The 12699-nt window shown below is 35.1% G+C and overlaps 1 protein-coding gene across 1 annotated transcript in view; it reads right to left on the reverse strand.

Annotated features, from left to right (window-relative positions):
• Positions 1-12699, reverse strand: part of LOC114680653 (pleckstrin homology domain interacting protein) — a 127011-nt gene that overhangs the window by 34531 nt on the left and 79781 nt on the right. The window contains exons 21-23 of the mRNA XM_037208233.1: positions 10426-10565; positions 6988-7158; positions 4200-4431 (exon numbers count right to left, since the gene is read on the reverse strand). Coding sequence (XP_037064128.1) covers positions 4200-4431; positions 6988-7158; positions 10426-10565 — 543 coding nt within the window. The remainder of the gene's footprint in view (positions 1-4199; positions 4432-6987; positions 7159-10425; positions 10566-12699) is intronic.

Raw genomic sequence — 12699 nt, forward strand, 5'->3', positions numbered from 1 at the left:
CATCTTTCCTTTCACTTCCTCACTGCTGGCATACAGGACCATCCCCCAAGGAAAGATCTCCCTTCCTCAAAGCAGTCATTTCATTTTTTACTCACCTATGCTCTTCCCACCAACAAGTGGTCTAATGACAATAGCCTTTATATTAAATTACATGCATGGAAAATGAACTTAAAAAAAAAAACCAAAACACTAAAACCTAAGTAGAGAAACTTTATGCAAAAAATTAAAAATGTGCTTGAATGTAACTAAGAGTTGTACACTTTATTTTGTTATGGTTTGTTTAAGCATTAACACTGAACTAATAAAAATCAAGCTGTGTTCTACCTACAGCTAAACCACACTGAATGAGAATGGTATCATACAGAAGAAGCAATACCATGACAGCAAACTTGTAGGAGACACTCCTAGAATTATTTTACAATATACATTTTCCTCTTATTCCTACTGATCACACATGGCATTTTTCAATTTAATGCCTCAGGAGTGTTCTCATCTTGAGGAACATGGTGAAAAAGGAAAAGCCTTTAATAATTCTTCTATGTAAGAGATGGTTTCACTGGAAAATCGCAGGCTTAAAAACTTAGGAGCAGCCGGGCGGTGGTGGCGCACGCCTTTAATCCCAGCACTCGGGAGGCAGAGGTAGGCGGATCACTGTGAGTTTGAGGCCAGCCTGGGCTACAGAGCAAGTTCCAGGAAAGGTGCAAAGCTACACAGAGAAACCCTGGTTTGAAAAACAAACAAACAACAACAACAACAACAAAAACAACTTAAGAGCTGACATATTTTAAAAGGATGGCTGAATGTGTAAGAAGGAACAGCAAATGACCTACAGTCAAAAAGCACTATCGCCGGGCGGTGGTGGCGCACACCTTTAATCCCAGCACTCGAGAGGCAGGGGCAGGCGGATCTCTGTGAGTTCGAGGCCAGCCTGGTCTCCAAAGCGAGTTCCAGGAAAGGCACAAAGCAACACAGAGAAACCCTGTCTCGAAAAACAAAAACAAAAAAAACAACAACAACAAAAAAAAAAAGCACTATCTAACGAGTATTTTATTAATCAAGTTTTACTGAAACATAGCCACACATATTTGTTTTGTATATCATACATGGCTACTTTCATGCTATATTGGTAGAATAGCTAGCCCTTTCTTTTAGGAAATGGGATTATCTTCATAGTATTGGAAAGTGCTATGCAAGCTGCCAAGGCACAGAAGCAGCCAGCTGTGACATCTATGGACACAACAACCAACATTGCAAGACATCCCTAAGGGTACAATGGTGGCACTCATATCTTGTTAGTAGCCAACGGCTGTCAAAGTGGACTCTAGGTCCACTCAACAGGAAGACAATCATGCCTAGTACTAGAAATCTAGTCAACTACACAAGGCCAGTGTGGTCATGTATCTTAAGAGGACAACCTACTACTTCCACTTTACTAAAAAAGCATAATTCATGACTGCAATCTAAATCCGCAGATAAGTGTAGCTCCTACCCTTCATTAAAATGCTTTGCTTTGCAACATGCTCGGGGGGGGGGGGGGAGGGTTACAAGACACTGAGATCCCACCTCCTTCTCTCTCCTAGTCACAAAGAGGTGAGTACACACATTCCCTACCATGAATATTCTGGCCTTGAAAAATCAAGAGCCAATTTAACAGAAACTAAAACCTTGGAGCTTATGAGCCCAGATAAATCAATTCTCCTTTTGTAGCTATGATCTTATCCAAACAACAAGAATCGTACTAACACAGACCACCAAACCCATAAATTTCCTCTCAAAGAGCTCTGAATTTACTAGTTTTATATACTTAGGTTGTGCTCAAAGGTTTGCTTAAGAAGGGTTCTTTTGATAAAAAGGAATAGCTCAACTATGATATATTAAATAGGCAATTATTTCTCTCAAGAAAGTATCAGTATCTAGTAAGTAGTACAGAAGGTAAAAACTGTATATTAAATAGGAATAACCAAACGTGAAAGTAAGATTTTGGCATCATACAGAATCATAAAGACACATTTCATTACCCAGTGATGCCAGGGAAACTTTTAAGTATTTTAAGTATTTGGTTGAAGCAAATTTCTGTCACTGAGTATTAAGTATTTTTCAAAACTTCCTGATTTGTTATTTCAGATTTTCTTATTTTGGAGGTACAGTTAACTTTCTTTCCACAGATCTCTAGGAATGCTTTTAGGCTGACTGAAATATTTTTTCAATTTGATTTCTGAATTATTATCTCTAAAATAAGTGGCATTTCTTTTACTTTTGGGACATTAGAACATATATTAATTACACATTAGTTTCAGAATAAGGATTATGGCTTTCACTTATTTTCACTGATCACATTACTTTATAAACTGAGTTCTGAATAGTTTATTGAATTTGCTAAAGAATTCTTTTGTTACCATTTTCTATATCTACCTTATGCTTTGCTTAATTAAAAGTCAGTCATATGGAAAATGTTCTCATCTTTTCATATATTCAGTAATGCACTTATTACTTGCTTAGTGAGTGCTTTTCAATCTATACGGTACTCCTAGGAAGGAAATCCTGTTGTGCTGCCTGAATTAACTTAAAGACTATGTAAAAACAAATGTACTATCCTGTTATGGAACGAAAGTCCAGTCAAAAGGAACAATCCATAATATCTTACTCTCATTAAAGCATGCTCCATAAACAGATCCTGCTACAATATTCTGACACAACCAAACAACAGAAATAAAATACTCAACACAGAAGATTCAAATACAGCACTGGCTCCGACTACATTCACCATCATTCAAAGGCACAAACTGAGGACAAATGTGCCATTGTCTTCCGTAAAGCTTCCTCACAAAATACAAAGGAGGTAAGAAGAACCAACACTTCACTATGAAACCAAATTACCATAGCTTATAATTATAGAGGTGAAATCAATATGAATTCAAACAATAAAAAATCAAACAATTAAAACAACACAACTAGATTCTTATATTTTCCAAGCTTCTTGGGAATAAAGAGTCAGAGCACACTAGTATTTTAATTCGACAAATATAACATATTTACATCTAAAAAAATGTTAAAAAATAATTCTTTTTTTAACTTTTTGGTGGGGGAGGCTATCTTTTTACATAGCCTTAGTTATCCTGGAATTTGCTAGGTAGACTAAGCTGGCCTCAAATTCACAAAAATTTGCCTGCCTCTGTCTCCCAAGTGCTAAGATTAAAGACATGTAGACATGTATAACTATGCCCAGCTAAGAATAGGTAAACATACATTTTAAAATTTTTTTCTATTTACCCAAATATGTCCATTTACTATAGTATTATCTTTAAATTCAAAAACAGCTTTCTTCTCCCCCCCCCCCCCGCCCCGTGTGTGTTTGTGTGTACACCACATGTGCCACAGTACACATTTGTAGGTAATAGGACATAGGCAGAGATCAATTCTTACATTCTACCATGTGGGACCCAGGGATCAAACTTAGGTGGTCAGATTTGGTTGGCAGCAAGCACCTTCACCTGCTGTCTCCATGAGCCATCCCCCAGAATCTTACTATAGTATTTTATTTATTTCAGAGAAAAACCAAAAAACTGTCTTACTCCCATTTCCTGATTAAAGATTTTTAGCTTTATGAGTACTGGTTTTCTGTTTCCTTTTTTCTTTTCTCTACAGTCTAATTATCCAGACTCATTAAGTAACCAAACAAACATATTACTATGTTTATCGTTTACACACTATACTTAATGAAAACTTACTATAAGAAGTGTATTGTACCCAATATTTGATTTGTATTTGCTTTATGGTCAACTATGACAAGATGTTTTACTTATATTTCATGTGATGTCTCCCCTGGAGTTTCTCTGTATTTTTAGCAATGACAATTAGGATAGTTAAATATAAAGACCATTGGTAGACAAAATCCATTTTATACCATTATTTTGCTTACCTAAATAAATCTCACTGGATCTAAAAAATGTGTTTTAAAATTAAATGCTCAAATATTTAAACTATGGTTATGTTCTGAGTAAACATTCTTAGGTGTCTGAGTAAGCACTTGTGTCAACATAATCTCAAATCTCCATGTACTTTACTACTTATTATTTAATTCTGAATTTTCTCTATTATTTATTAACAAACCTCAAAGACATTTATGTTGGATTTTTCACATTTATGCTTTAAAGCACTTCCCCAGAAGGAAAGACTAGACTTAAAAATTTTAAATCAACCTTTTGTTTTCTTTCTTTGGGCTTTTTTTTCTTTGGTGATGTTGGTCCATCTTTTTCTTCATTTGCTTTTTTTCTTTCCTTTTTAATATGTTTTTGTTTCTGATTTTCAGATTCATCTTCTTCATCTGAACTACTTTCTGCTTTCTTAGTTTTATGCTTAGGAACTTTCTTTGGTGGCTGCAAATTAATTCCAGCATCTGCTGTCCAATCAGAGTAATCACTGGAGTAGTCACTAGAAGGAGAGAAGCAACTTAAATCACATAGGGTACAGTTTTAAGACCATTTTATAAAAAAATATATAAAAAGATTTAAAAAAAGCACAAATGAACTAAAAGATATTTCATTCGATCAACTCCTCATAACCTTTACTATCTAAAAACACATTTTACAACTTTTTATGGAAAAATAAATTTAAACCTTTTATACTTTTAAGAAGCATACTGTTTTGCATATATATCTCAATAATACTTGGCATACAAGAAATAAAGAATGGAGTATCATCTTTTTCAGTTCAAACAGAAAGAGCCCTGAAGAGCCAGCATGTATACACAGCATGTATACACCATAATAAGCAAACACAGGGATTTCTTTTATGAGGGAATCTTGGAATTCTTCTCAGTGCTTGGGACTGAAGCCTTGTAAGCATTCTACTACTGAACTAGCCAAAGTATGAAATTCCTTTGTATTTTTAAGACAAGGCCTAACTATGTCGGGCTGGCCTCCAACTCACAGAAACCTACCTGTCTCTGCCTCCAGAGTACTGGACTTAAAGGCCTAGCTTAAGGATGAAGTTCTCAACCAATGGGAATTCTCATGGTGGCATATACTGAACTGGCAGCTAAAAAGTCTGTCTATGCCGTAGGAAGGTTGAACTCATAAACATTTACTTAGCATGTAAAATGAAGTTAATTTCAGGGTAGAAGTGTGGTTCAGTGGTATAATCTTTTTTTCTTCCCTAGCATACAGGAGGACCCAAGTTTAATCAACTGCAGGACCATAGTAATATATTTAGTGAATACTATTTTATTTACACTTCCATTATTGAGAAACATACAAGATGAACTCTCTTACATGCCACTATCAATCATGCTTGCCATTATCTTTACATTTTACCTTTATAGATATGTAGTCCTGATACGGCACCCCACACATATCTAGCTATATATACTATCTCCTATTTAATTTTAGTACATTAAAATATTTGCTTATTCTGCATAGATTTCTAACTATAAATGTCTTAAAGACATATGAGTTAGAGTATGTTAAAATTTATAATCATATTACATTAAAGCACTAGCTTTATTTGAGGTCTGATCTCATAGTTCCCATATTAACCAGTAAGCTAAAAGCACATTCTAAACAGTAGTTTTACTCTATCACTGCCTTTTCCATAGTCTAAATCGTCTTGATGGTCATTTACCTGACTCTGTGAGAGTACTCATTCCAGATCAGAATCAAAAAAAAAGATCTGATTTTTTAAAATGACTTTGTTGTGGGATTTTTCTGGCACCTCCCTATTTACTTCTGGCTGGCCTGGATTTTACTCTGTGTGCCAGGCTGGCCTCAAGCTTGCAGAGATTCTCTTTTACCTACTTCCCAAGTGCTGGATAAACCCATGTGCCTCCAAGCACGACCTTTAAAATGGCTTTCAAAAAAATCTAATGTTTTCAAACTCTCACTTCTCTAGTATGGGTTTTCTTCAATTTATGGGCATCAGCTGCCAGTCATTCAGGGAAGATTTGAAGACAAAATAAATATACACCACAGAAGTCATGTTTTTCACAACAAAGATCCTCAACTGCTAGCACCACCAGTGCTCTTTCAATATGAAGAGGGACTATGTTGTCTCCTGGTTTAAACTACACTAGTTCTAAAATAGCTGCTGAACCAAAAGAACGTAAACTTGTTTTCACCGCTCAGCTTCAAAAACAGGAAACTATTAAACACAATCTATAGACATCTGTATATCATTATTAAGAATCACTACTGAGGGACAGGAAAGGCTTTCATCCTAGAACTGGTAAGAATCTTACAGAATTCTTACAGCTTCCACCTAATGTTTCCTTTGGAAGTCTATTTTAGGAACTGCTAAAGCAGGAAAAAAAATATAAGGAACAATTAATAATTTCCTCCCCCAAGGGTGTATTCCCATTGACCATTAAAACCTTTTAAAGGCTATTAGGCCTTTAAAAATGTGAAATTCCACCATAAGTAGCAGAAGGATTTCTCGCTTGCATAATAAAAACAGGATGGCAGTAGAAAGATGCAGTTTCTTTTCATTGATGGTAGAGAAAATTAGTAATATCCCATAAATCATCAGCGTAAGAGCTAATTCAATAGGAAGCCCTCTTTATTTTTATAATCTGATGCTTAAACGTTCCTCAAAACCGGGCTGGAGAGATGGCTCAGGGGTTAGGAGCACTGGCTGCTCTTCCAGAGGACCTGGGTCCAATTCCCAGCAACCACATGGCAGCTCACAACTGTCTGTTACTCCAGTTCCAGGAGATCTGACACCTTTCCATCAATGCAAATAAAATAAATTTTTAAAAATTCCTCAAACCAGCAGTGAAGCTAATTTATAATTCTGTATGATAAATACATCGTTCAGAAATGCAATAACAAGTAGATGAGTTAAAAAACACCACTTTGCAATTTTTCTTTAAAGACTTACCAGGGAAAAAAATCTAAACTTTTGTTAACCAAAAGACCCTTCAAATAACTTTATATCCCAGATTTGGAGGGGTAGAGGTAGAGCAGTTGACAAAGTCACACTCCCTTGCCCTTGTACCTGGAACTGCCATCACTGTGCCATGCTCGCTCCTCTTCCTCAGATGTCCCGCCACTGACAGCAACCACTTCACCTTCCTGAGACAGGGAGCACAGATTTCGTAAGATAATGCCCAGCACAGCAGGATATCTAAAACCTGACTTGGTAAGTAGAAAAATATAACTTTTGTATTTTTATTCAAGAGTTGAAACAAATGTTCATGAGGATTATCTATTAATAAATAGCAGATTCAGAACACCTCCTGGACAATTGCCATGTTTCATTTTTACTTTATTTTTCAAAACAGAGAATTAAATGCAGGGTTTTGGACATCTGGACCTGTAGCCTTGTGATTCTCTTTCATGTTTCCCCAAGTGTTAGAATTACAGGTTTATACTTTAAAAAAAAAAAAAGAGGCTTCATTTTTAAAAAGCCTAAAAACAAATGTATTAAAATGACTAACGCCACAGTTAACATCTGAAACTTATTTATACTTTTAAAAGCTGTTTTCTTTGTAGATACTTTCAGAATCTTAAAATTAGTTACATTTATATTTTACTTATTATTGAAACAACTTTACAGAACAGTACATTCCATCTCCAGCCTTATTTTATCCAATGGGAGATTATTACAACAACAAAAAAGACAGACTAATTCACCTCTTAGTAACTATTAAAAGTTCAGAGAATACTATGGGTGAAGCTATTTTTTTCATAAGGCTCTTATCTTTTGTTATAAACCTCATGTAGCCTTTTAAACTTTACTTATGGGTATGAATGTCGTCTCATGTTTGTATTTGTACCACGTGTACCTGCTGCTTGGAGGTCAGAGACAGGATTAGTACCATGGAATTAACTGGAGTAACAGTTAGTTGTGAGCTTCCATGTAGGTACTGGGACCCAAACCCATGTCCTTTAGAGGAGCAACAAGGGCTTTTAATTGCTGAGCCACTTTTTTAGCAACAGAATTACTTTGCTTTTTAAATTTTTAATTAGAATATAATTACATCATTTCCCCTTTCTCAACACTTAGCTCCCTCTCACTGGCCTTTTTATTACTGTTTATTTATATATTTATTAAAAATAAACACATACATGCAACCTGCTGAGTCTGTTTACTGCTGTTTAATTATGATTTTTTTTATTTTTTAAGGGAAAAAGTATTCCTATTTTGGTGTCTTAGTGAAAAATGGGAAGTATAAAACCATGCAAGTGTTTAGGTAAACTAACTGAAATCTATAAATAAATGATAGGGGTTTTTTTATACTTCATTTTATTTCCTTCCTTATAGGAAGAGAAAAGAAACAGAGTTACTTCTACATTCAAAACATTAAAAGATATTTCAACCAAAAAAGCTAGGCTTCCTTACATTAAGAATTATTTTATATTAACATATTCTAGTTTTTCTAAAAAATTTACTTAAATGCTATAAAAGGATGTTAAACCTAACTGAAATGTTCGTGCCACTTTTTTAACTGTCAAAATACCCAAATTCCTAATAAACTGAATAGTAAAAGTATTATATAAAGTTTTGTATTCAGAAGAACATTATAAATCTCTCAAAAAGCAAATGATTTGGCCATGTGTACTTTATATTCTTTGGTCTTCTTAAATGATCAAAAGACGGGCAAGCAAAGACATATTCATGAGGCTGACAGGGAATCACTGGGCTCAAATTTGACTAATACTGTCTCAATAAAAATCAAACCTTCTCCTGAATTTCTCATATCAGGTTTAATTAATTTGTAGTTTTCTTATTTTGCTGGACTAACCACACCATTCTAACTTGGCTATAACAGAACTTAAAGCCACTGCAAACTAACATAATTTTTTAGGTAACTGTAACATTGTGGCAAGCACTGCAAGGCCATTGATTACTCTTGGAAGAGTATGGACTTAGAAGAAGTAACTATTCTTCTAAGAAAGCACAGAAGGCAGGCCTGTGGGAGGCAGCTAAGTCTGACAAAAACCTACCAAATGGAAAAATAAGAAACACCAGACAAAGGAGAAAATTTGCTTGCAAAGAAAAGTGACTAAAACAGCTGGTTTATTCTGGCTAATATGAGAAAACAGCTCTCTCCTCTCAAGAATCTTCTTCACTATTCAAAAACCTAGTCTGTAAGAAAATTAAAAAATAATAAATCCTGATAAAAAAGAAATCACAGAATGATAACACTGAAATTTTCCCTCCTCTTTTTAACTTAAAATAATGGTTTTTTTTAGAGATGGCGTCTCAACATTATTGCCAAAACAAGCCTCAAATTTCTGGACTCATGTGCATCCTGCCTCAGTCTCCTAAGTGCTGTGCTGCAGAAATATTATTTCATGGTACCTGAGATTTGCATACTTACACTGTGGATAGGGTCATCCCAGATACTCAAGAAAATTCTTAAATATGCTTAACACAAGATACAACTTGGCTTCAAAATAGAATAATTATCACTAGGGTAAATTCATCTCTCAAGGTTAAAATGCAACAGGAACTATGAAAGGAGGAGAAAGGATTTAGACTGAAGTCCTATGTAAACTGGTTGATGTTTGCTGATGGACTTAACTTAAAAAAATGTACAACTTAGTAGGGACAACACCTGTAAAGAAACCTGTGCACATGTAGTAGCACATGTAAAACGTTAAGAAGCTCTGAATTTGTTACTGAGGGTAAAAAGTAACCCAAATGGTCAACTGCTTCAAATCACTGTTAGTCACACTAAACCAGAGCCTTATGGTACCAATTTCACGGATCAGCTTTAATGTAAAGGGGACCTCATTTAATGATTAATCACCATTAACAGTTACATATATGTAAAGTTTAAACATCTTTGAACCTCAGAACCCTTACATGATGTGGTGGTTTGAAGAAAACGACCCCCAAAGGGAGTGGCACTATTAGAAAGTGTGGCCTTGTTGGAGGAAGTGTGTCACCATCAGGGTGGGCTTTGAGATCTCTTTTACTCAAGCTTTACTCAGTGAAATTGTCAGTCAACTTCTTGTTAACTGAAAGATGTAGGACTCTCAGCTTCAGTACCATGTCTGCCTGTGTGACACCTTGTTCTCCACCATGATAATGGACTGAACTTATGAACTGTAAGCAAGTCACCCTAATTAAATGTTTTCCTTGTAAGAGTTGTCGTGGTCATGGTGTCTTCTTACAGTAATAAAAAACCTAAGACAGGATTTCCATTAATTAGTATTTGTACTTAACAAACTCTATCACCAAGGTATTCTAAAATTTTACCAAACAGAACTAAGAATAATTAACCAATAAGGACTATTTGTTTTTTAAATGTGACACTGAATATGTGACCTCTCTGGAAGTAGGTCTTTAGTAAATGAAAGATATGGCTACTATAAAACCTAAAATGCCATATTAAAATTATATCAATGAATGTACAAAGTGAAAGTCATATTTGAAAAGTAAGTACAAGTGATAGAGAAATTTGTGAATGTGCTAAGCTCTTACATCTGAAGAACTAGTCCATTCTCTACATCCTCCAAGGGCCTAGGCATTTCTTCCAGTGCAGATCTTGTGCGGTAATTATGTTGATTTGCTTGTTGCTTTTTGGAATCCCCAACATCCAAGAAATGTTCATGAGCATGATTCTGGAAAAAATAAAATGAAATTTATTCATAATAGACTTTAAGGAATAGGTTTTCTTGTTTAATAGTTTTATTATGGAAAATTCATACATAGTTAAAATATCACTAAAATTTCTGAAATAAATCTCAGAAAGTCAGCTACAAGCCAGACATAATGGCTCACTCCTTTAATCCCAGCATTCAAAAGGCAGGGCAAGTGGATCTCTGTGAGTTCAAGGCCAGTCTCGCTTATATAATGAGTTCCAGGGCAGCCAGGACTCTATAGAGATCTTGACTCAACCCCTACCCTCACCAAAAATAAGTCATCTGCAGATGGGCACATACAATCAGGAAAAAACTGACAAAAACTGACAGAAATATATTCAAATATAACATGCTCCTAGAGTGAAAAGTAGAGCATCATGTCCATAAGCACAGACCTTGTCACAGAAAACTGGGTGCTATGAAAAAGAACCAGCTAAAGATCCTTAAAATAAAAAACTAATCATTTAATTAGTAATGAAAAGGAAAAGGCAGTAGGTTGACCATACAGACTGAAATGTATGCCAGTGAGTGAGAGAATCAAACAGCTAATTACTGCTCAAAGTAATAAAAACAAATTTGAATGATTCACAAATGCTTGGAAAACATAGTACTTGGAAGGAAGGTTGGGGCAAGAAGATCCAGAGCCGAAACCCTGCCTCAACAACAACAAAACAAACACAAAAAACAAAAACCACAAAACAAAAAACTCCATCCCTAACAACCTTTTATGGTTTCAGAACTGAGTTGAGCCAAAAAAAAAAAAGAAAGAAAACTTACATTAGACATCTCAAAGTCAAACCTGAAAATACTTTTTAAAATGAACCTGACATTAGACACTAAGAAGAGAACATCAGAAAAAAATCTGACACAAAGTAATTTTGAACCTAAAATTATATCCTCACTGCTGAAAAGTGAAAGGAATATTCACATACAAATCTAAATTTTATAGAAATCTTAAAAAGTATGTAAAGGTATAAAAAGGAAATAATGTTCTACTTTGTCAAACACTGATAAACACACTATTAAGAATTTAATATACCATTCCTTTCACTTAGCATAAAATTTCTAACTACTCAAATTCATGTTATTTAAAGTTGCTATGTTCTCACTGTGGAAAATCTCATCCAAAATTTGATGCTTCTAGTAAGATAAATTCCACACTGAAGAATCTAAAAGCCTTTTCAATGCTTTGATTGGAGACAGGATCACTCATCACCCCGGGCTAGCACTGAAGTACCTCAGTGACTCATTTAGTGAACAGAAAGCTGGCTGTTAACTGACACTTGTTTTCTTGTCCTTCAACACAAAATGAAATCTACTTGTTAGAGTATCATGTGATGATGCTCTGGCCAATGATAAGTCTGGCATAATGTTATTATGCAGTATGAAAGAGCCTTCCTCAGGACAAGCATATATACTCTTCATAACTTTTCTCTTTTTACTGACACTTGACTGAAGAGTCACACTATCTTTAGGAATGTGGTTAATCTTGGAGGAACAGGAAAATAAAAAGTCTTCAGTCCTCATTAAAAGGGACCATTCTCATTCTCCACCCTGGGTTACAAAGGCTTTTTTGATTTTATAAATTTAAATTACATTTACTTATTCGTGTGTCTGTGGATACGTGGTGCCCATGGTGAGGTCAGAAGATAAGGCTGTGTGGTCAGTTCTCTTCCACCATGTTGGTTCCTGGCATCCAACTTAGCTTATCAGGCTTGGCAGAAATGCCTTAGCAGGTGAGCCAATCTTGTCAACCTCTACCAAAAACTTTTATATTTTTGGTTGTGAGTCTAGACTTTAAAGACATTAAAGGCTGAGCCACAAAGATTTTTACATGAAAAATACATTTCAATTTGTTTAGGCCATTGTAAACTAGTCAGAAACCAATAATTTTTCTTTGTTTAGATCACTGTTCAGTAATAAGAAGCTGTTTCATACACTCTTCCTAAACTTCAGAACTAATGGCTCTGAAACGTTCCGGCTAAGCTAGAGGAGGGAAAAGTCAAGCCCTGCAGGGTAGGACCACTGAAATGACAAAAAGACAAAATACTAGGGACAACCTATCTGCCTATATTCTTTAGAGGTTTATTTATGTTTTGGCTCTATGTCTCTC

This window comes from Peromyscus leucopus, chromosome 7 (assembly GCF_004664715.2).
Source record: "Peromyscus leucopus breed LL Stock chromosome 7, UCI_PerLeu_2.1, whole genome shotgun sequence".
Lineage (NCBI taxonomy): Eukaryota > Metazoa > Chordata > Mammalia > Rodentia > Cricetidae > Peromyscus > Peromyscus leucopus.